The sequence below is a fragment of the Triturus cristatus genome, chromosome 9, assembly GCF_964204655.1.
Source record: "Triturus cristatus chromosome 9, aTriCri1.1, whole genome shotgun sequence".
Classification (NCBI taxonomy): domain Eukaryota; kingdom Metazoa; phylum Chordata; class Amphibia; order Caudata; family Salamandridae; genus Triturus; species Triturus cristatus.
Genome location: NC_140592.1, coordinates 280,834,026 through 280,858,936, shown reverse-complemented (window position 1 = coordinate 280,858,936; position 24,911 = coordinate 280,834,026). Strand labels below are relative to the sequence as shown.

Genomic DNA, 24,911 nt, shown 5'->3' with positions numbered 1-24,911 from the left:
TCTCCAATTAGTTCTGTGAATCGGGCCCAATGTTACCATTTAGTGGCAGTGAACATTTGAATTAGGCCATAACACAGCTACCTTTAGCTATCCTAAGCATACAAAAAAACAAATGTAACAAAGGTTATGCTCCTCCATATATTCAACATGTGCCAACTTCTTAAATCACCCATCCAAATCACTGGGAAGATTATTAAGAGAATCTGGAGGTTCAGGACAAGGAGAGACAGATGAATATGTACACATGAAAATCTTCATTACAAGTGACCCAGTGAGTTACCTCACATATCACAATTATGAATTTTATGATAAATATCATCAGGTCAAACCTGTTGATTATATTGGGGTAAAAGTGCCTGGCACTTACCAGAACATGCAGATGTTGGTGCAGTAAGCAACAAAACGTTCATGTTATGCCCTAAAACCTCATAACTGGGTGGTATTTAGAGCACCTGATAAATTATGACTATGTGGAGCCACATTTTATCGGGTGCAAGAAATATCACATCAGTTATAGGGCCACTCATAAAGAGGACCTTAATGTTAAACAACCAAAATACAAGCGGTAAGAAAAATAACTCTCTGTTGAAACCCATATGCTTGACATTGAATTGCAGTGAGATTTTCTGACTTTCTTATTGCCTTTCTCAGACAAAACATACAGTTGTAAAGTGGACAATTTAAAAATGATATACAATTTCTGCGGAGTACTAAAATATTAGAGCTGTCTAAACTACACAGGAGTTTTCTTGTTGTGGTCAAATGAGAGTTAAATATTTGTGTATTACTTAAAATGTCTATATATTCCCTAATCAGAGAAAATGTTAAGGGTGCTTAACTATATAAGAATCTTTTGAGACACATAATTATATTAATAAAAGAATCACAGATAGTGTGAGATGTTTATGTAAACAGAAAGCAAATTTATTGAAAAGGTTAGTTTTGAATTACTGCTTCCAACATTGCTTTAAAAAAAATACTATTTAATAAACATAACGTAATGAAATCAGCTTGCCTGACAACAAACACTAGGGGCCCAATTACCAGTCTGGCAGTCCGAGGACTGGCAGACTTGTGGTGGGTTGGCAATGGTGGATCCAGCCACCGCCGCACCGGTGGTCCAACCGCCCGATTACAACTCTGGGACTGCCAGTCAGAGGGCGAAGCATGCTTGGCTGGACCACCACGCTCCTTCTGCGCATTTTACGAGTTTCCTCTCAGCTGGGTTTTTCATGGCAGTTGCACCTCTATAAAAACCCTAGTGGAGAGGAAACAAAGGGGGCCATACAGCCCCCCCCTGTGCCTCAAATGTGTGTTGTTGCACACAGAAGGGCATAACATGTGCTACCCCTGTGTGCATGCAAATAGGTTCCTGCGTGGCATGGACTTTCAAGTCCATGCTGTGCAGGAAGTTTGTAGTGTGGTTCCATTGCGGTGCCTTCTGTAATGGCACCGCCGCCTTTAAAAGGGGACCTCCATGCTGCCCGCATGCCAGACTACTAAAAAGTCATAATCTGCTAGGCGGGCATTGCGAGCTTTGGCGGAGTGGTGGTGTGGCGTTTTGCTGCACTGTACCACCGCTCTACGAAAAACTCATAATCAGGGCCTAAAAGGCTACATGCACCATTGTATCTTGCTGACACCATACATACTTTCATATTTAAAACATCATACAAACTATTTACATATACCTTAGTCCAAAAATGACATGGAAACTCAGACAACTTAGAGATAATTGTTTACTTTTAATGGTAACACATTTCAGAGATCTCCAAAGCGAGCTCCAGACATTCGCTGGTGTCATGGCATGCATCAAAAATGCTACAGTCAACATCACATGAACAGTTACAGTCATTACTAAGAAGATCTTCATCAGAGCTGTGGTACGATATGTGAGATGGACAGCACATGTTGGTCACCATTGTTGCACATGTCTTGGGTAACATGAAGAGGAAGTCACAAAATTGACAGAATAAACAGGTCAGAATGAGGGAGGCACATTCATCTAAAAAAAAAAAAAAGAAGCAATCATGAGAAAGAGAGTGCATAACAAGAGGAACAGTTACAAAAATGCTTACTTGATTTGATTAATTGTTTGTTGCATGTGGCCTGTTTAGAACAGCAAGATTTACAAATGGGAAGTTGCAAGACTGAAAAAAACGCCCAGCCATCATCTTCCTTCAAGGATAATTTGTTATATTATATAAAAAAGGATGAAGTCAGTCATATTATTATATACAAACTTATCATCAATTTTTTGGTAAAGGTCTGGCAACATAGGGCCCGATTCACAGAACTAACTTAAGACAAAATCCTAAACTTACTACCATTTTGGTATTCACAGAAGGCACTTACTCATTTCGGTATTCACAGAAGTTCGGAGTCCTAACTTTAGGACTCCTAAATGCCTTCTGTGAATGACGAAAGTCTTAAAGTTAGGATTTTTCTCAGTTTAGGAGTAGTAAAGTTAGGACTCCTAACTTTAGGACTCCTAAATGCCTTCTGTGAATACCAAAAGTCTTAAAATTAGGATTTTTCTCAGTTTAGGATTCCTAAAGTTAGGACTCCTAACCTTACTACTAGGTCTACCATCTGAAGGGCTGCTGAGCTCATCTTAGCATTCCTCCTAGTGTTATAGTGTGAGGGAATTCCCAAACATTCACAAACATTCATCTTCTATTTGGGTCAATGCTATCATTGGATGATAGGGATCAAAAGAAATATTAAAATCACCTGCGATGACCACATTATATGCTGCCCCGAAAGTGAGGATTCCATGGGTTGGGACATTTTATTAAAGGGGACGTTCTATTTTAAATGTTGATGAAGAAATACAGGAGCCCTACCTCTGGAATCCATTTAAGAAGAAGAAGGTCTTTAGAATCGGTGGCAATTACCTTAATCTAGTAAACAAATGAAGTTTTAGTTCATATCTTAAGACCTATCGAAGGTGTACCTGCTTTGGAGGCTATGGTTTTAATGCTAAATGTGGTGAAACCCTGTCTATAGACCTTATTTAATGCCCAGGTCTCCTGAAAGATGTGAAATTGATCTATAAAACCACCACAATCTATATTGACCAATTAAGTTTTAATTCCAGCTGTATTCCAACTTAATAGATGAATGTCATTTGTCAATGCTGGGAGGAAGAATTTATACTTGGGTGAGAATCCAGTGCAACTGTAGCAGGTTTTAGAGTCATATCACAGTTCCTAAATGCAATAGGAGTAGCGCAGTCCTTTCCCCATCAGGGCAGGTAATTTCCACCCTATCCTTGTGAGCAAGCTGTATACCATGGTCAAGAACTTCACGGTTTTTGCCAGCCATTACGGGAACAGGAACATTGGATAGTCTGTACACGACAGTCAAACCACTTTTATCAGGGTGAGCTGGCTAAGCTCTGGATAGACGGCCCTTGCCATTCCTTGCTCTAAAATTGCCAAAAGAATCTATTCCAACATTCTTACCATCTTCTGGAATGTCAATTTAAAGCAAATTTTGGAGCCTTTGGGAGGAAGAGTGCGCTGATTTAAGGAAATCAGACCCTGCACCAATTCTGGCACAACAAGTTTTGACTCAAACATGTCCCAAGTACACTCCTGTGAAGAAAAATGCCTTACATATACAATATCAGACTAACCAATTATATAACAATGTCTGACATTTCTAATCCAATGCAGGTTCTTGTTTTCAAGAGAGTCTCTACTTTTGATAGAACCAGGAGTTTATTTAAGGACTTTTTGCATAAAACAGTATAGTCCGCCTCAAGTCACAAAGCACTCATGTCCCTGGTATGTCAGGGAGGTTAAAAGGACAACAAACAGTTGGGGACCACGTTCATTGGGAGCATGACAGCCATAGGTGAGGGATGAGGAATCCGAATAGTATGTGTGTCTGTTCCCCTGAAAGAGATCAAAGCCTTTAGCAGATGCTTTGGTGGATGCTCCAACAAAGATGAAGGGCCATCACTCTTGTTGGTAAACAAGAGGCCCGTAAATTAGGCTTTCCATAGACTCTTTGCTGACATTCAAATTGTCTCCATGGGACTATGTTTTGGATATCAGAATAATATGCGATCGTGTTAGTCATTAGGGCCCACTTGATTGACAATGAAAAGAAGCTACAGTTCCCCCCCAGATATTTTGGCAAGAGTGGCCATTACGCCTAGCAATACTTTCTTTAGATCATTGACCTCAACCCTCTGGGCTTAAATGGTGCTAACTGCCTCTTCCAAAACTGTAGAATTACAACAGGGCACAGGAGTGGCAGTGGGAACCTGGTTTAGATGCCAGAAGGATGGTCAAGTTGAAGAATCTTGTATCTATTGTACCACTCAACATTTAAAATTACTTGTGGAGATCAACTTTATGTTGTAATTCGATTGTTTTGTGAGTCAGAGGGAATAAGTAGCTCCTTGTGTTGTAAAGACCGTATCAGTAGAGTCTTTAGGTATCATTGATTTCTTTAAAAATATTCATGCCACCTTCTCCCTTTGAGTGTGCAATATATAAGGGGAGCTTTTGATTTAAGTATGCGTCCCACCCCTTGAATTAGAGTATCAATGTCCTTGGTCGCACAATTAGCAGCTGCATGCTTGAGTTGCTTGCGGGTATTCACTTGTATGAAAGCACCTGACGGACTGTTGGTTGTCTTCCTTTTTTCCAATGTAATTTAAACAAGATGGTGTGTGAGCAATAGGTGGCCAAGCTATAAACCAGTTGGGGCAATACAGGCAGTGAGCAAATAGGCAGAAGACAACAGTACCTTAAATAAACAATGCTTCCTGATTCTTGACATGAGATGATGCAGCCCAAGCTGTGGGAGGGTTTGCACCCTAAAAAAAGCTGTTGGGACAAATCAGGACCAGTCCAGTCCCCCTCCGATGATGTGTTTCATACTACAGGTGAATTTACAACCTTAATAAGGGCTCTCAGGGCCAATCAGGAGCAGTCCGTCTGCTTCCTGGTAGGAAAGCAGATCATGGCCCTCTGGTGAATTAAGTCCTCCTCCGATGATTCGTCCATTAGCTTTTTCCCTTGTTTGCAGGTAATCATCAATGGTACTTCTGATTCATAATACCTTTCTGAAGTAGAGAAACTGCTAGCTCCAAAGCATTCTGAAGATAATTGCAATATCTGAGTGGTGGATCAAATTCATGGGGAGAAGTGCAGATGACAATAAACATCCAGCAATGGTTCCAAGGGAGGGGCTGACCTGGCTCTTACTGGTACTGACGGGCACAGGACAGGCCTGCCTATGTTCCAGGCTTTGCCCGATTACAGCCTGCATGTGTCCCGCTGTGTGGCATCAATGATAGCACTAAATAGAAGTCAGGTGCAGCGATAGTGCAACGGGCCACCTCCTGGGGCCCTAACCAATCTGGGACATGGAGTCCCTGGCGAGCTGGCTATTTTGAGGTTTGACAAGCAGCCTTAAAGGAGATGTGCTTCCTAATAGGAGACCAGTGAAGTGTGTGAATGACTTCTGTGAGGGATATCCTTTTAGGAATGTTGAGAATGAGGCACACAGTCGCATTCTGTACCACTTATAGTTTATTCAAGAAGGATGCGTTAGTGTTCAGGTAAAGGACATTGCAGTAGTCAAGTTGGTGGAAGATCAAGGCAATGACCACCGAATGATGCATTTCTGCCAGGATAAAAGTAGACCCGGGCGGTGTACTCCGCTCCACCAGCTGAGTTTTCAGAGTATTACCAACTCCGCGCTCTGCTGGGAACGCAAAGTTAAGGGAAAACTCGGACTCCGTGGCGGAGCTGAGTACACCCTTCAGCCCCTGTGCCAAGGCCCCCAAAAAAGGGTAAAAAAATCCACTTACCTTCTCTCTGGCGTTTGTGGGCAGCCATCCTCCTCGCCATGATGTCTCCTCCTTGCTGCCGTTCTCCTCCTTGCGTTGCCTATCACAACACCTTACATTTTATATCTTGCGTGAACTGTGGATGCGCAGTCTACGCAAGACATAAAATATAGGGGGTTATGACTGGCAACGTGAGGAGGAGGATGGCAGCAAGGAGGAGACACCACGGCGAGGAGGAGGGCCGCCCGTAGATTTCAGAGAGAAGGTAGGTGATTTATTTTTAACCCTTTTTTTAAAAATAAATTGGTGGGACTGGGTCTGAGAAGAGTTCCACTGAGCTTTTTTTTTAACTCCGCAGAGTGTCACTCTGCATACTCCGCCCAAAGGTAGATAAAAGGAAAGATTTTTCTCAGATTCAAAACAATGTAAAAGTAGGTACTCGAAGTACAATTTACTTGGGACTCAAAATTAAGAGATGTATCAAAAACGACATCAAGATTTATTGTGACTTTCACAGAGGTAGGAAGAGAACCACATTATTCTTGCTACCAGGTATTGGTCCAGATAGATTATTGTGCCCCAAATATCAACACCTCAGTTTTGTCCATATTAAGTTTTAGAACATTTTCGTTCATCCAGGTCTTTATCCTGGTCATGCAGTGACTAAACTTTTTTGCTACAAAGGACGTCATCAGAGATGCATACAATGATCTGGTTAACATTGGCAAATGAAAGGGCTTTAAAGCCGCATGAACGTATCAGAAAGGCTACATACAAGTTAAAAAGGGTAGGGCTAAGTGATGAGCCCTGAGGGACTCATTAGCAACACTATATTTCACCCTCAATTGAGCAAGCTAGTGGTAGACCATCTTCAAAGAAGAAACTTTCTGATGAATTGTTGTTTCCTGCTTCAAGCCTATACATATTAAATTATTTCAGGGACACAGTCACTCCTTTGAGTTAGAGGAAAAATATTTTTTTGATACTGCAGTATCTCCTGTTAAAAGAAGGAGGGTCTGTCTTTCTTTTTTTTCTCCACCAAATGTTATTTCTTCCACATCCCCGTTGCCTGGGGATGATGACAATTATGTTGATGGAGCACAGATTAGTCAAAATGCTCTTCTTCTTGACGAAATTTCAGGGGTCCAGAGACATGCAGAATGCCCAGGGGATCTCCTATTTTGATCCTAATGCATTTACACACCCTATTTCAACAGGGTCTTCTTCTCTACAACTGCAAATTGTGTGTATCATTGAATTCGCAATCCTATGGTCAACATAAACAGATCAGCTTTACTACTCCCCATTACGGCTCACAAATGGCAGTTAAACCACATATTGATTGCTCTTTGAAGGTCTTTTTAGTAACAAAAATGGGATAGATTTGAAACAACTTCCCCTCCGCAATCAGAAAAGCACGAACATGCGTATAATTCAAGAAGAAAATGAGAACTCACCTCTTTAAGGAATACTACCTTAGATAGGCCTGCTTTTCACCATTTTTACTACCCTACCTCCCTACCTCCTTCCTATGTCCTCTCCTCCCAACAAAGCGCCACTTAGGTTTACCCAATGTATAGTGCTTTGATGCTAGTTTGTGCTCGAAAATCAAGGTACTGAAACCGAGTCAGGACAAACTCTTTTATAAGGCCAATGACATTATTCTTGAGGACTTCAAACTCCAAACCCCCTGAATGCCAAATCACTTGGATGCACCCTGAACCCCAATCTCTCCCTCAAAGAACACAATGGCAAAAACACAAAACAAAAAATGTGGGTCTGGTACCATCTTTCTCTGTAAAGAAAGTCAAACCATTTCTTTAAGAAACCAAGTTCAGAGCTGCTGTTCAAGCCCTCGTAGTCTTTCATCTGGATAGTGTTACTGCTCTACTAGATTCTAGATTGGCACCGCTTAAGTGCATCTTACATGTCGCAGGATGTCTCATCCAGGGCCAGCCCGCATCATCTTCAAAACTAGCTGCATCATTTACAAAGCAATTGCACACAGCCCCCCTCCTTCTCTTGAAGACGAGCTCACCATCTCTGCTTGTTCTTGGGAAACCCACGGACAGTACACCTTCAGACTGGTAATCAGAATGTGTGAAAAAATAAATATTAGGACAACAAGCCTTTTTATCTATGCATCCAGGATATGAAATATCATTCCCATATCCATCAGTACCTACCCAACCCTGCTCCAATTTAGGAAAGAGGCTGAAGACACCTCTTTCAAGAAGACTGAATCTCAATGCACTAACTGTGCACAACTCAGCTTCCTCTCGAATTACTCAAGGACTTCAAGGTTGGCTTTGATCATGTACAGCACTCTGCTGTCTTTTTGCTAGGTATGTGCTATAGATTATTCATTCTACAAACATACATATTAACAGGAAGTTATTACAGAATGGAAGAGGGAGACAGCCACTGTGTGGTCATTCTCAACCACCATCCTCTCACCACCATAACACCATCATCCTTCATCCTACAGCTTCATTCTTGATCAAAAACGCTAACTTTTCTGAGGGACAAAATGAGAGGGCCTTGCCTTCACCAATGAAGAACTAGAAATGATTTGCAATGGGGTCCTCCAAAGGTACTCTCAGCTTTATGGCAATCCTTAGAACTCTGAGCAATGCAGCATCGGCCCATGTTAGGAGAGACATTGTCACACACTACAGTGCAGTGGCTGTCCACTCATGGTGGGGGAAGATCTGCCCAAGCTTTGGGAGGACCTTCATCAATGGGTCTGTATAAAGGCCTGCGAACTTCCCAGCCACATTTTCAGCACCCACGTGTGACATCACTGCACAGGATAGTGCCGCGAGCAGCCTGGCCAACTATTCATGCTACGGAAGAAGAGTTAGATCAGCAGACAAATAGCAAGTGCATTATGTGTATATTAACTTAACATCACAATTTGTTTTGAGAGTCATATCCAGTCATGTGTTCAGTGTGAGCTTTGTTCTTACATTGGGTTTGGTCGAACATTCCACGTTGTATTTAACCTGTGTTGTTTGTGTAATGTGAAAGAAATGAAAGTTTGCAAGTAATAAAAAATACTGCTGAGGAAAACACGAAGTCATGATATCTCCAGGTTTTGAATAGGAAGGCAAGTTTAGAGTCCTACAGCATAGCTACTGCTGTACAGGTGAGTAAAAGGTAGCACCAGAGAAAGTCACAACTAGTCCAAACATAACTCAATGACATAAACCACTATGAGCTTGAACTCTCATGTAACACCCAGCTCCAAGTCAATCAGATTCGACTCAGACTCCAACCTCACCCTCAATGTACACATTGCCAATTAAATCCATGGCAGCCTGACATCGGCTCTTTCTATTAAGGAAAACAAAACAGTTCTTTCTTCAAATCAACTGTAGAACTGCTGTTCAAATCCTCTTATTTTTACATTTAAATAGTGTCAATATCCAGCTCCTCAACCTACTAAATTTATGTTACACTCCCCAGGGCCTCCTGCATTCCCTAGCATGCCTTATTAAGGGCTTACCGATATATGACAACATCACTTCCACTGGTTCTCTTTGCTGACTCACACCATCTTCAAAATAAGGTGCACTCACCTGAAGCTATCACAAAGAACACTATTGCCTATCTGGCTCAGAAGTACACCACCATAGGTTGCCCTCACAGCCAGGAATTCATCGGACTGGAGATGCAGAAGTGCAAAATAGTTTAAAAACAAGTAATTAGGCCCTCTAATTCACAGTGCAATAACAGAGTACTTCTGTTCTCGGAACACTGCAACAACTCAAATAATTTATTAGCTGCTTCTTTGTCTTTGATCCTGTATAGAGCGCTTCTAGTTTTTGGGCTGGATTTGCATAGTTAAATACCACTTACATACATATATATATATATATTATCTACTGGCGGTCGCCAGAAGATAGTTATAGTTAGGACCGTGTTTCCATAGGAAATCCGCAACATTCTATTTGGAATAACTTTGGCGCCGGTTGACGAATCCTCGCAAAATTTTCAAAATAGGTGAGGCGCTCCGCTCCGCTCCTACCCTGAAAGTCTCGGGGGGATTCGTCAAGCGGGGGCTGAGAAAAAAGGGGGGTCCCAAAACGCGTTTTCCCCATGCAATTTTCCATAGGGACCTTTAGTCCAAGGTACAGCCCGAACGGCTGAACAGAATTACTTGACATTTGGAAGAGAGGTAGTCCTCAGGTCAGGGATGTGCCTTTTGCAGGTCGGGTGTCAATCTGTTCAGTAGTTCCTGAGAAAATCAAAAGTAAAATCATATATATATATGGGCGGAGCCTAACCACACATCTCATCCTGAGATCTGATTGGCTGTCAGCACTTCATCCAAGAAGTGTTGGCAGCCATCTTGGGACCAATATACATGATAGCACCTCATTAAAAAGCATTGCAGTTAATAGAAGGTTTTAAGACTTTAGTTACATTATAAATCATTTGTTGATGGTACCATACTCATTTTAGGAATTGTGGTATGTTCTAAGGTGATTTCACCATGTGAAAAAGCCTTCTGCTGGGATATCATGATTGAGAGCTAAATATTTTCTCATGCTTTTCCCACAGAGGTTTGGAAGGTGATCTATAAGCTAAACTGAGAGCTTATTTTCTGTAAATTCACATTATCTTTCTCAGTCATGTGAGAATGAAGTCTGACATTCTCAGTAAAACATGTACATCCAACAAGGGCAGAGACTGTCAGTTGATTCCTTTGTGTTCTACTGCAGCTTCCCAGAGTGTTCCAAAGAACAACTAGAGCGCTAACAGTCCTACTTATGATAAACGTATGGCACACCTGAAGCCATCTTGCTTGGATTAAAGTGGTAACTCTTAAAACATTTAATTTAAAAAGGAACAAAATGAGGGGGTTCATTTTTCCATAAAAAGTATGATTAGTGCTGCAGAAAGAAAAATTAGGGCACATTTTGAGTGACTTCTCAAATCCTCTTCTATTTCATTAAAAAATTCTGACATGCAGACTGAAACATGCAATTTCAATACCAGCAGCAGTTTCCCCTGGTGAGCAGTAGCTTTACTACAGTGATCTAATGAGCAAAAAGAGTGCTAACATTCTGAATTTATGGCAAATGTGTGACACATCTGAATGCCTTTGGAATCAAAGTAAAAAACTGAAAGTATTTCCTACTGAGGAGACTGCAGTAAATGAGGAAATTAGGAAACTTCATAACAAATAAGTCTGCCAAGATGGCCACCAGAGACAAAAGAGCCCAAATGTAGCCCAAATATCACCCAGATGTAGCCCAAGTATAGCCCAATGACAGAATGTCCCAGAGTGTTCTTAAAAACAACTAGAGCGCTTACTGTCTTCATTATGACAAAAGTATGGCACACCTGAAGCCATCTTGATTGGAATAAACTGGTAACACTTAAAACATTTAATTTAAAAAGGAACACAATGAGGGGGTTCATTTTGCCATAGAAATTATGATTAATGCTGAAGAAAGAAAATGAGGGCACATTTTGAGTGACTTCTCAAATCCTCTTCTATTTCATTAAAAAATTCTGACATGCAGACTGAAACATGCACTTTTAATACCAGGAGCAGCCTTCCATGGTGAACAGTAGTTTTACTACAGTGATCTAATGAGCAACTAGAGTGCTAATATTCAGAATTTATGGCAAATGTGTGACATATCTGAATACCTTCATGATGGAATCAAAGTAAAAAAATGAAAGCATTTCCTACTGAGGAGACTGCAGTACATGAGGAAATTAGGAAACTTCATAACAAATAAATCTCCCAAGATGGCCACCGGAGACAAAAGAGCCCAAATGTAGCCCAAAATCACCCAGATGTAGCCCAAATATAGCCCAATGACAGAAGTGTGCAAAACACTTATTATTTTGTGTTTTTGCAGTGTTATATAGTGCAGACTTGTCAGGTATTGGAGTGCTTTACATGAGCATTGGTTACATCACACAAGAACAAATTCATTTTGGTTGTAGACATGGGGAGACTAAGTGATTTGACCAGAATCACAGAATGTCGAGCTGAAGCAGAAACTCCAACCTGGTTCCCCAGTTGCAAAGTCTGCAGTTCTGGAAGTAACACCACATCCTCTCCCCTAAGTGCAACATTTAATCAAGTGGTCAACTGGATAAAAAAACATAAAGGTAACAAATAATTTAAAAGTGCTTTCTCGCTATTTGAAAACTCAGAAAATATGTCCTTATTTTAGTCTTTTAGAGCACTAACCATAATTTTGATGCCAATAAGACCCTCTCATATATGTAATTTCTAAAGGAAATGCTCTAGGTATTACAGTTTTGATTGCATCAAGATGACGTCAGGCGTTCCACACTTTTGTAATAAATATAGAATGTTAGCAATCTAGTTGTTCATCAGGATACTGTTGAGAGGCAGAGGCCAGGGGCACGGACTCTGAAAATTGAAGGCAGGTAGGAGGGTGCAAAGGCAACAATTTAACCACACTGAGCAGGCAGGAAGGGCCGTGGCAGCACACCAGAATATGGAGGGCAGTGGAAAGGGGGGCAGGGGCAACAAACCAACAATACAGGACTTGCAAGAGAGGCTGTGGCAATGTAATAGACCATTGTGGGCAGAAGGAAAGGCAATGGTAGTACAACCATACATGCCAACAGACCCGATTCAGCCAGGAAACGTCCAATGTTTTTAAGCTCAAATGGGCTTTATTTTATCTGTCTCCTGTCTACAATCTCCTCTTTTTCAATGTAACTCAAAGGGGAAAATCAATACCCCAGTTTTTTTCAAAATCTCCCTCTTACCAAGTTCAAAATGTTCGCAAGTATGGTACATTGGATCATGGAAGGAAATGGGGTAGGGACATGGACTTGGATAACAGAGGACAGGCGGGACATGGAGAGGTGCACCAAACTGACCCTGCAGAGCAGGCATCAGGGTTTGCAGCAGCACAATACACCACACAGGGCATGCGGGACGGGAGTGCAGCACAACAATCCATAGAAAGCAAGAGGGAGGGGACAGGACCATGCACATGGACAACAGAGAAAAGAGGGGCAAGAGGCAGGACCATAATGGACAGACAGGAGAGAAAGCTGCAGCATAACAGACCATAAAGGGCAGGAGGGATGGATCAGGGGCATTACAATGGAACAGACAAGCCAGGAGGGAGGGAGTAGGGGTCTGCACATGTAAACAGAGGGCTGGGGGCAAGGGGGCAGGGCAGGAGCAGCAAGATAGCCATGGAGGTCAGGCAGGATGGGCACTAGAAGCAAGACACACCATGAAGAGCAACAGTGAGACTGTGATGGCATACACACAGACCATGGAGGGAAGGTGGGAGGGGTTCAAGGGCAGCTAACTGACCACACAGGGAAGGTGGGAGGGGCCATGGCAGCACAGAAGACCATGCATGGCAAGTGGGAGGGTTAGTGGTAGCACAATGGCTATGATGGGCAAGAAGGAGGGTGCAGGGGCATGCACAAAGGACGATGGAGGATAGAAGGGAGGGTCAGAACCTGTGCACAGACAAGAAAGTTCAGGGGAAGGGGCCTCACAACAGACCGCACGGGGCAGGCAGGAGGAGCAGTTGCAGCACAACAGACCAGGGAGGGCAGAAGGGTGTGGCAGTACAATGGACCATGTAGGACAGGAGGAAGAGGATAGGGGCATGGCATGTGGACAGACAGGGTGGAGGTGGCAGGGACAGGTTACAGTCATCTGACAATGCTAGGCAGGTGGGAGGGGAGTGGCAGCTCAACAGAACACTCAGAGTAGATAGGAGTGGCAGGTCCATGGAACATGGTGGGCAAAAAGGATGGAGCAGGGGCATATACAAAGACATTGGAGGGCAGGGGGAAGGAGAATAGGGGCAGCAAGCTAAGCACAGAGTTTAAGCAGGAGGTCAATGATGGGGTATAGAATTGGGCAATGGAGGGCAGGAGGAGTGGACTGGTACATCATACTAAATTGAGGGCAGTGGCAGCATATCAGACCATGCATGGCAGGAGGGAGGAGGCTAGTCCATGGATTCACACAACAGAGGATAGGGAGGAGGGGGATGGGGCAGCAAGCTAACTGTTCAGAGAAGGCGGGTATTAGGAACTTTATTGTTTTTAAAACGTGTGTCTGTGCAAACTACTTAAAATATGAACAAGTATGCAGCATAATCTCACTTTTATTCAAGAAGAAGAGGACGTTTGTGACTGTGACTCCGGGCTCACTTGGCAGAAACACCCCCTGACCCTCCACCCCCTATCGCAAAATGTAATGCCCGTGAAAAGGGTAGGTGAACACAGTGTTATATAGAACATAGTCCTGAGAGCACGATTGAAAATGAAAACTAGATATAGTGTATGGTATAAACTATGCACCAAAAAGTGTGATATAAGATGAACCGGGCGTGAAATATAATATGCAATACATTGTGCGCAATGACAGATTCATTGGAGAGCGCGAGATAGCACAGGCACTAGCGCGTGCTATGCGATATGCGCCTTGAAGTGTAATATGCACAGGGCAGTGTTGTGTAACCTAACTAGTCTCTAAAGTTGTAATATAAAATATGTGCTGGGGAGTGTAACGTTGCATATGCACTGTGACAAAGATATGGATCCCAGATTGTAATATGTATGGCATAGCACTGTGCGTTATAACATAGGCATCGAGGAAGGCACGTTAGATGGGGCAATATAACCCGTGCGAAGACAAGTGTGGCATGACATATTCATGGGGTGGTGTTACAGTGCACATGGGCTAGAGAGTGTCATAGCATATGCACTAGCTAGTGGAATACAACACAGAGGTGTGTGGCACTCAGCAGGCAATGGTGGGTGTAACACAGCATTGGGCTCTGCCAGGAGCGCGCTGTGACTCTCAAGTGATGTTCGTCCCCTTTCCAGAGAGTAAAATAAAAAGTATTACACATCCGGCAGTGGATGTGTGTTTTATTAACCGTGAGGGGGGTTTCTTGCATAGTTTTGGTCGAATTGTTGTCGAATCCCCTTTGAATGGCTTGGTGTGCATGTGTATTAAATGTGCCCATCAATAGCTACCCATGTTTGTATAAATAAACGACAAGGGTGTCTACCGGGATTAGGCACGGTAGGGCATCAGACATGTCAGAGCTTCACTAGTGGTGTAAATACATTCCACGTGGATTCATTGTATTCATAGTCGCCTTTTAATGAATATCACGCAAATCGTCATGGTGATAGGTACGTACGGTTTGTCCAGCATGTCCTAGGTGTGTCTATAAATATATATTTTTTTAAAATAATAAAAAACAGTGGCCGGCCCTGGGGATTGGGGTCAAAAAAATATAATTAGGAGACAGGCCCTGGGGGATGGGGTCATCAGGGCCAATAAATTAGAATAAGAAGGGGAACCACACAGCCCCCCTTCTTAAAAAATTAAAATAAATAAAAGACTGGCATCGTGCCGGAGGCCACGCCCCCTCCTTGCAGCACTCTGCAAACGCACCCCCTGGCGAATTGTAAGTTGGGGAATTAATTCCTCTTCAATACTGAGGGTCCCTGAGGGCCAACTAGCCCAACAGGCATCTCCAGTATGCACCAGGGAGCTGCGCTGCAGACAGGTGTTCTGAGGCCAAGCCCCTTTTTACACCTCTGCAACGCAGCTCTGTGGTGCTTACTGGAGGTACCTAGTGGTCTAGTTTGACCCTAGGGACCCTTAGGATTCAAGGGGACTTAATCTCTCAACTTAGAACAGCCACAGGGCGCGTTTACACAGTGGTGAAGGGAGGGGACGGGGCCTGAGGTGACGTGTGCAAACACGCACTATGGCACGTTTTAAATTGGGGATATAATTTTCCTTCAATACTGAGGGCCCCTGGGGGCTAACTAGCCCACCAAGTGCTTCCAGTAAGCGCCAATGAGCTGCATTGCAGAGAGGTGGTCCAGGCCGTGCCACTTTTTACACCTCTCTGCAACGCAGCTCTCTGGCACTTACTGGAGGTACCTAGTGGGCTAGTTGGACCCTAGGGACCCTCAGGATTCAAATGAACTTAATCTCCCAACTATAAACGGACACAGAGCCTGTTCACACAGTGGTGAAGGGAGGGGACGGGGCCTGAGTTAACGTGTGCAAAAACGCCCTGTGGCCTGTTTTAAGAGGTAGTTTTAATCCCCCCGCCCTATTATATACTAGGGGCTTACAGAGGAGGTCATGCTAATCACAGGGGGACCCGAACGCATAATGTTCCCTAGTGTATGTAGGTGTTTTCACTGTATTCTAAGTGTCTTTTAACATAGCACTGGCTCTTGGACTGGTTAGTCAGACTCAGTTACCACCAGTATCCGTCTGAAAAAGTTGAGGGTACAGGATGATTTTGCAACAAGGCTTCTTTCTGCTCTTCTTTTTGTTCTTTCTGCACATTATCCTTCTTCCTGCACTTTTCTTCATCTTTGAGGACTTCTGTTGCTTCTTTCTGCACTTCTTTTTTTTCTTTCTGTGCATTTTTTCTTCTTTCTTCACATGTCCTATCTCTGTAGGCATAGTTAGAAATTAGCATTTAAAAAACCTTTGAAATTCACAGAAAAAAACATAGGTTTCAGGCACGTTATAGTTAGGAATTAGCATTTAAAAAACCTCAGAAATTCACTGAAAAAACCATAGGTTTCAGTGGTGTTATAGTTAGCTGGACTTTTCACTTGTACAAAACCATTGAAATTCCCCCGTTATAGTTAGTTCAGCTAACTATAACTCGCGCGCCCGCAATGCACTGCTGATGACGTCGCATATTACATCACTCATGACATGGTCAGTGACATCACTCATGACATCACTGATGACATCTCAAATGACATCACTGATGACATCACTGATGACATCATCCTTGTGATAGAGTGGCAGACCTCCTCTCACCCTAATATAACCTTTGATACACACATTCAAAAATAGAGACTAAACTTTTGAAAACAATGGACATACCAATACCAGTTACAACAACCTCTTCAGAAATTCTAAGATCCACATACACATCCACTCATTCACCAACAGTCCTATACAGTCACTCATACATGTATTCACTCATCATATGTACTCATATACCTATACATCCTGTTACACAATGCCACTCATCCATAGAGTTACTCACACACATAGTCACTCATGCTAATAAAGAATCAAACATACATTTATTTGCATATACAGTTATACACACACCACCACACTTACTTCTACGGAAACTTACACATACTTAGTCTTTTAAACAATCACTTATAGAAACACATACTTATTCATACACGAACTCTTTCAATCTCTCACTCTCACATATACTCACTTATATACACCAATAGTCACATATACTAGTTTAAAACATATGTAGTTACTCATAAAGACACTATTGAGACAGTCATTCACTCACTAACACACCCATACACACACTCACCCACCCGTACAGTCCTGCACACATGCTGTCTTCAACACATACAAAGAGTGAGTCACTCATTCATGCACCTATGCACTACGTAATACTCCCCACCGAACCATGCAGACACTCAGACTGATACTCAAAAAACCAACTAATAACCTATATAGACACCCATGTAGCTACTCACCAACCCATGCAGCCACTTATACACAAAGTGAGAGACTGATACAGATATTTACATATTTAAACATTACTCACTAAGCCATGTATTCACTATGATACACTTAATCAGTCAGTTACACAATCAATTTTTCAAAAACAAATCATCCATTTAGACACTTATATACCCATTTATTCTTCCATCGACCTTGAGATATACATATATCAGAAAAACACACATTCACTGGATGATGTCATCAGTGATGTCATTTGAGATGTCATCAGTGATGTCATGAGTGATGTCACTGACCATATCATGAGTGATGTAATATGTGACGTCATCAGCAGTGCATTGCGGGCGCGCGAGTTATAGTTAGCTGAACTAACTATAACGGGGGAATTTCAATGGTTTTGTACAAGTGAAAAGTCCAGCTAACTATAACACCCCTGAAACCTATGGTTTTTTCAGTGAATATATATATATATATATATATATATATATATATATATATATATATTCACTGAAAAAACCATATGTCATTTGATGTCATTTGAGATGTCATCAGTGATGTCATGAGTGATGTCACTGACCATGTCTTGAGTGATGTAATATGTGACGTCATCAGCAGTGCATTGCGGGCGCGCGCGTTATAGTTAGCTGAACTAACTATAACGGGGGAATTTCAATGGTTTTGTATGAGTGAAAAGTCCAGCTAACTATAACGCCCCTGAAACCTATGGTTTCTTCAGTGAATTTCTAAGGTTTTTTAAATGCTAATTCCTAACTATAACGTGCCTGAAACCTATGGTTTTTTCAGTGAATTTCAAAGGTTTTTTAAATGCTAATTTCTAACTATGCCTACAGAGATAGGACATGTGAAGAAAGAAGAAAAAACGCACAGAAAGAAAAGAAAGAAATGCAGAAAGAAGCAACAGAAGTCCTCAAAGACGAAGAAAAGAGAAGGAAGAAGGATAACATGCAGAAAGAACTAACAGAAGAGCAGAAAGAAGCCTTGTTGCAAAATCATCCTGTACCCTCAACTTTTTCAGACGGATACTGGTGGTAACTGAGTCTGACTAACCAGTCCTAGAGCCAGTGCTATGTTAAAAGACTCTCAGAATACAGTGAAAACACCTACATACACTAGGGAACACTATGCGTTGGGGTCCCCTTCTGATTAGCATGACCTCCTCTGTAAGCCCCTAGTATATAATAGGGCAGGGGATTAAAACTACCTCTTAAAACGCAACACAGGGCGTTTTTGCACACGTCACCTCAGGCCCCATCCCCTCCCTTCCCCACTGTGTAAACACGCCCTGTGGCCATTTTAAGTTGGGAGATTAAGTCCCCTTGAATCCTGAGAGTCCCTAGGGTCCAACTAGACCACTAGGTACCTCCAGTAAGTGCCACAGAGCTGCGTTGCAGAGAGATGTAAAAAGGGGCACGGCCTAGACCACCTCTCTGCAACGCAGCGCAGTGGGGCTTACTGGAAGCACTTGGTGGGCTAGTTGGCCCCCAGGGTCCCTAAGGATTGAAGGGGAATTATTTCCCCAACTTAAAACGTGCCACAGGGCGTGTTTGCACACGTTAACTCAGGCCCCGTCCCCTCCCTTCACCACTGTCTAAACACGCCCTGTGGCTGTTTTTAGTTGGGAGATTAAGTTCATTTGAATCCAGAGGGTCCCTAGGGTCCAACTAGCCCACTAGGTACCTCCAGTAAGCGCCACAGAGCTGCGTTGCAGAGAGGTGTAAAAAGTGGCACGGCCTGGACCACCTCTCTGCAACGCAGCTCAGTGGCGCTTACTGGAAGCACCTGGTGGGCTAGTTAGCCCCCAGGGGTCCTCAGGATTGAAGGGGAATTAGTTCCCTAACTTAAAACGCGCCATAGGGTGCATTTGCACACGTCACCTCAGGCCCCGTCCCCTCCCTTCCCCACTGTGTAAACACGCTCTGTGGCCGTTTTAAGTTGGGAGATTAAGTCCCCTTGAATCCTGAGGGTCCCTAGGGGCAAAATAGCCCACTAGGTACGTCCAGTAAGCGCCATTGCAGAGAGGTGTAAAAAGGGGCACGGCCTACACCACCTCTCTGCAACGCAGAGCAGTGGTGCTTACTGGATGCACCTGGTGGGCTAGTTGGCCCCCAGGGTCCCTCAGGATTGAAAGGGAATTATTTCCCCAACTTAAAACGCGCCACAGGGCGTGTTTGCACACGTCACCTCATTCCCCATCCCCTCCCTTCACCACTGTGTAAACGCGCCCTGTGGCCATTCTGAGTTGAGAGATTAAGTCCCCTTGAATCCTAAGGGTCCGTAGGGTCAAACTAGCCCACTAGGTACCTCCAGTAAGCGCCACAGAGCTGTGTTGCATAGAGGTGTAAAAAATGGCGTGGCCTTAGAACACCTGTCTGCAACGCAGCTACCTGGTGCATACTGGAGATACCTGTTGGGCTAGTTGGCCCTCAGGGGCCCTCAGTATTGAAGGGGAATTAATTCCCCAACTTACAACTGGCCAGGGGGCGCGTTTGCAGAGTGCTGCAAGGAGGGGGCGTGGCCTCCGGTGCGATGCTGGTCTTTTATTTATTTAATTTTTTTAAGAAGGAGGGCTGTGTGGCCCCCCTTCTTTTTCTAATTTATTGGCCCTGGGGACCCCATCCCCCAGGGCCTGCACCCTAAATTTTTTTGTTGAAAAAAATACATTTGGAAGGGCGCCGCATGGCCCCCCTCCCAAGGCCTTAATCGGCCCCGGGGACCGCAACCCCTGAGTCATGGCCTTTTTTTATTTTTTATTCTTTAGGAGGGGGTCTGCGTTGCCCCCCTACTCAAGCCACTTATGGCTCCGGGGACCCTATTCCCGGGGCCGGCCTTTGTTTTTTATTATTTTTACAAATATATATATTTATAGAAACACCTAGGACATGCTGGACAAACCGTATGTACCTATCACCATGACGATTTGCGTGATATTCATTAAAAGGCGACTATGCCTACAATGAATCCAGGTGGAATGTATTTACACCGCTAGTGAAACTCTGACGTGTCTGACGCCCTACCGTGCCTAATCCCGGCACCCCCACCGGTGGGTACTCTCCAAGTAGACACCCTTGTCGTTTATTTCTACAAACATGGGTAGTTATTGACGGGAACATTTAATACACAAGCACACCAAGCCATTCAAAGGGGATTCGACAAAAATTCGACCAAACTATGCAAGAAACCCCCTTATGGTTAATAAAACTCACATCCACTGCCGGATGTGTAATACTTTTTGTTTTACTCTCTGGATAGGAGACCTCACTTGAGAGTCACAGCGTGCTCCTGGCTGAGCCCAATGCTGTGTTACACCCACCAGTGCCCGCCGAGTGCCACACACCTCTGTGTTGTATTCCACCAGCTAGTACGTATGCTATGACACTCTCTAGCACATGTGCACTGTAACACCACCCAGTGAATATGTCATGCCACACTTGCCTTCGCATGGGTTATATTGCCCCATCTAAATTGCCTTCCGCGATGCCTATGTTATAACGCACAGCGCTATGCCATACATTTTACAATCTGGGATCCATATCTTTGTCACAGTGCATATGCAACGTTACACTCCCCAGCACATATTTTATATTACAACTTTAGAGACTAGTTAGGTTACACAACACTGCCCTGTGTGCATATTACACTCCAAGGCGCATATCGCATAGCACGCGCTAGTACCTGTGCTATCTCACGCTCTCCAATGAATCTGTCATTGCGCACAATGTATTGCATATTATATTTCACGCCTCGGTTCATCTTATATCACACTTTTTGGTGCATAGTTTATACCATATACTATATCTAGTTTTCATTTTCAATCGTGCTCTCAGGACTATGTTCTATATTACACTGCGTCCACCTACCCTTTTCACGGGCATTACATTTTGCGATGGGGGTGGAGGGTCAGGGGGTGTTTTTGCCAAGTGAGCCCGGAGTCACAGTCACAAACGTCCTCTTCTTCCTGAATAAAAGTGAGATTACGTTGCATACTTGTTCATATTTTAAGTAGTTCGCACAGACACACATCTTAAAAATACTAAAGTTCCTAATACCCACCTTCTCTGACCAGTTAGCTTGCTGCCCCATCCACCTCCTCCCTATCCTCTGTTGTCTGAATCCAAGGACTAGCCTCCTCCCTCCTGCCATGCATGGTCTGATGTGCTGCCACTGCCCTCCATTTAGCATGATGTACCAGTCCACTCCTCCTGCCCCCCATTGCCCAATTCTATGGCCCATCATTAACCTCCTGCTTAGCCTCTGTGCTTAGCTTGCTTTCCCTATTCTCCTTCCCCCTGCCCTCTGAAGTCTTTGTGCATGCCCCTGCTCCATCCTTTTTGCCCACCATGTTCCATGGACCTGCCACTCCTATCTACTCTGAGTGTTCTGTTGAGCTGCCACTCCCCTCCCACTTGCCTAGCATTATCAGATGACTGTAACCTGTCCCTGCCACCTACACCCTGCCTGTCCACATGCCATGCCCTATCCCCTTCCTCCTGTCCTCCATGGTCCATTTTACTGCCACACCCTTCTGCCCTCCCTGGTCTGTTGTGCTGTAACTGCTTCTCCTGCCTGCCCCGCGCGGTCTGTTGTGAGGTCCTTCCCCTGAACTCTCTTGTCTGTGCCCAGGTCCTGACCCTCCCTTCTATCATCCATGGTCCTTTGTGCATGCCCCTGCACCCTCCTTCTTGCCCATCATAGCCATTGTGCTGCCACTAACCCTCCCGCTTGCCATGCATTGTCTTCTGTGCTGCAATGGCCCCTCCCACATTCCCTGTGTGGTCAGCTAGCTGCCCCTGAGCCCCTCCCACCTTCCCTCCATGGTCTGTGTGTATGCCATCATAGTCTCACTGTTGCTCTCCATGGTGTGTCTTGTTTCTAGTGCCCATCCTGCCTGACCTTCATGGTCATCTTGCTGCTCCTGCCCTGCTCCCTTGCCCCCAGCCCTTTGTTTCCATGTGCAGACCCCTATTCCCTCCCTCCTGGCTTGTCTGTTCCATTGTAATGCCCCTGATCCGTCCCTCCTTCCCTTTATGATCTGTTATGCTGCAGCTTTCTCTCCTGTCTGTCCATTATGGTCAGCTAGCTACCATTGCCTCTTTCCCCTCTGTTCTCTGTTGTCCATGTGCATGGTCCTGTCCCCTCCCTATTGCTTTCTATGGATTGTTGTGCTGCCCTCCCGTCCCGCATGCCCTGTGTGGTGTATTGTGCTGCTGCAAACCCTGATGCCTGCCCTGTAGGGTCAGTTTGATGCACCTCTCCATGACCCTCCTGTCCTCTGTTATCCAAGTCCATGTCCCTACCCCAATTCCTCCTGCCTACCATGATCCAATGTACCATACTTGCGAACATTTTGAACTTGATAAGAGGGAGATTTTGAAAAAAAAATAGGGTATTGATTTTCCCCTTTGAGTTACATTGAAAAAGAGGAGATTGTAGACAGGAGACAGATCAAATAAAGCCCATTTGAGCTTAAAAACATTGGACGTTTCCTGGCTGAAACAGGTCTGTTGGCATGTATGGTTGTACTACCACTGCCTCTTCCTTCTGCCCACAATGGTCTATTATATTGCCACAGCCTCTCTTGCCAGTCCTGTATTGTTGGTTTGTTGCCCCTGCCCCCCTTTCCACTACCCTCCATAGTCTGTTGTGCTGCCACTGCCCTTCCTCCCTGCCCAGTGTGGTCAAATTGTTGCCTCTGCACTCTCCTACCTGCCTTCAATTTTCAGAGTCCGTGCCCCTGGCCTCTGCCTCTCAACAGTATCCCAATGAACAACTAGATTGCTAACATTCTATATTTATTACAAAAGTGTGGAACGACTGACGTCATCTTGATGTAATCAAAACTGTAATACCTAGAGCATTTCCTTTAGAAATTACATATATGAGAGGGTCTTATTTGCATCAAAATTATGGTTAGTGCTCTAAAAAACTAAAATGAGGACATATTTTCTGAGTTTTCAAATAGTGACAAAGAACTTTTAAATTATTTGTAATCATTATGTTTTTTTATCCAGTTGACCACTTGATTAAATATTGCACTTAGGGGAGAGGATGTGGTGTTACTTCCAGAGCTGCAGACTTTGCAACTGGGAAACCAGGTTGGAGTTTCTGCTTCAGCTCAACATTCTGTGATTCTGGTCAAATCACTTAATCTCCCTATGTCTACAACCAAAATGAATTTGATCTTGTGTGATGTAACCAATGCTCATGTAAAGCACTCCAATACCTGACAAGTCTGCACTATATAAAACTGCAAATACCTAAAAAATAAGTGTTTTGCACACTTCTGTCATTAGGCTACATGTGGGCTACATATGGGTGATATTTGTGCTGCATTTGGGATCTTTTGTCTCTGGTGGCCATCTTGGGAGATTTATTTGTTATGAAGTTTCCTAATTTCCTCATTTACTGCAGTCTACTCAGTAGGAAATGCTTTCAGTTTTTTACTTTTCTTTCTTCAGCACTAATCATAATTTCTATGGCAAAATGAACCCCCTCATTGTGTTCCTTTTTAAATTAAATGTTTTATGTGTTACCAGTTTATTCCAATCAAGATGGCTTCAGGTGTGCCATACTTTTGTCATAAGTAAGACAGTAAGCACTCTAGTTGTTCTTCAGAACACTCTGGGACATTCTGTCATTGGGCTATACTTGGGCTACATCTGGGTGATATTTGGGCTACATTTGGGCTCTTTTGTCTCTGGTGGCCATCTTGGGAGATTTATTTGTTATGAAGTTTCCTAATTTCCTCATTTACTGCAGTCTCCTCAGTAGGAAATACTTAAGTTTTTTACTCTGGTTCCATCAAGAATGCATTCAGATGTGTCACACATTTGCCATAAATTCTGAATATTAGCACTCTAGTTGCTAATTAGATCACTGTAGTAAAGCTACTGCTCACCAGGGAAGTCTGCTGCTGGCATTCAAAGTGCATGTTTCAGTCTGCATGTCAGAATTTTTTGATGAAATAGAGGAGGATTTGAGAAATCAAAATGTGCGCTAATTTTTCCTTCTGCAGCACTAATCATAATTTCTATGGCAAAATGAACCCCCTCATTTTGTTCCTTTGTAAATTAAATGTTTTAAGTGTTACCACTTTATTCCAATCAAGATGGCTTCAGGTGTGCCATACTTTTGTCATAAGTAAGACTGTTAGCGCTCTAGTTTTTCTTGGCATTAGGGATTTCCAGGATTCTGTGGTTACTGTTTCTGTCATTTGCTGTCCTCCTATGAGTTGGACCTTGTTTTTGTGATATGGTGTATTGCCTTTTGTGTTATGCATGCAATCTTGAATTCAATTGAGCCATCTAGGTGGAGCCAGTGGGTGGTTTTCGGAGAGGCATGATGTGTACTAAATGTTTGCCTCCCATAAAAAGACAGTCAAAAGCACGGAGGGCAGTTCTCAGAGGCACAGTGGATGGGTTAGGAAGTTCAGCTAGGACTATGTTGGACCTCTCCCTCTCTGAAGGGTCACCCCCAAACTTTTTAACTTTTTCCCTCCACTTTTTGCTGAATTCATTTTTGTTGGCATTAGGACTCTGTGCACTTTACCAC

General features: G+C 43.5%; 1 protein-coding gene across 2 annotated transcripts in view; it reads right to left on the bottom strand.

Moving 5' to 3' along the window:
- Positions 1 to 1,745: 1,745 nt before the first annotated feature.
- MDFIC2 (MyoD family inhibitor domain containing 2) overlaps positions 1,746 to 24,911 on the bottom strand; it is a 654,512-nt gene continuing 631,346 nt past the window's right edge. For both annotated transcript variants that reach the window (XM_085627605.1, XM_085627603.1), the window contains exon 4: positions 1,746 to 2,005. In XM_085627605.1, the coding sequence (XP_085483731.1) occupies positions 1,746 to 2,005 (260 nt within the window). The remainder of the gene's footprint in view (positions 2,006 to 24,911) is intronic.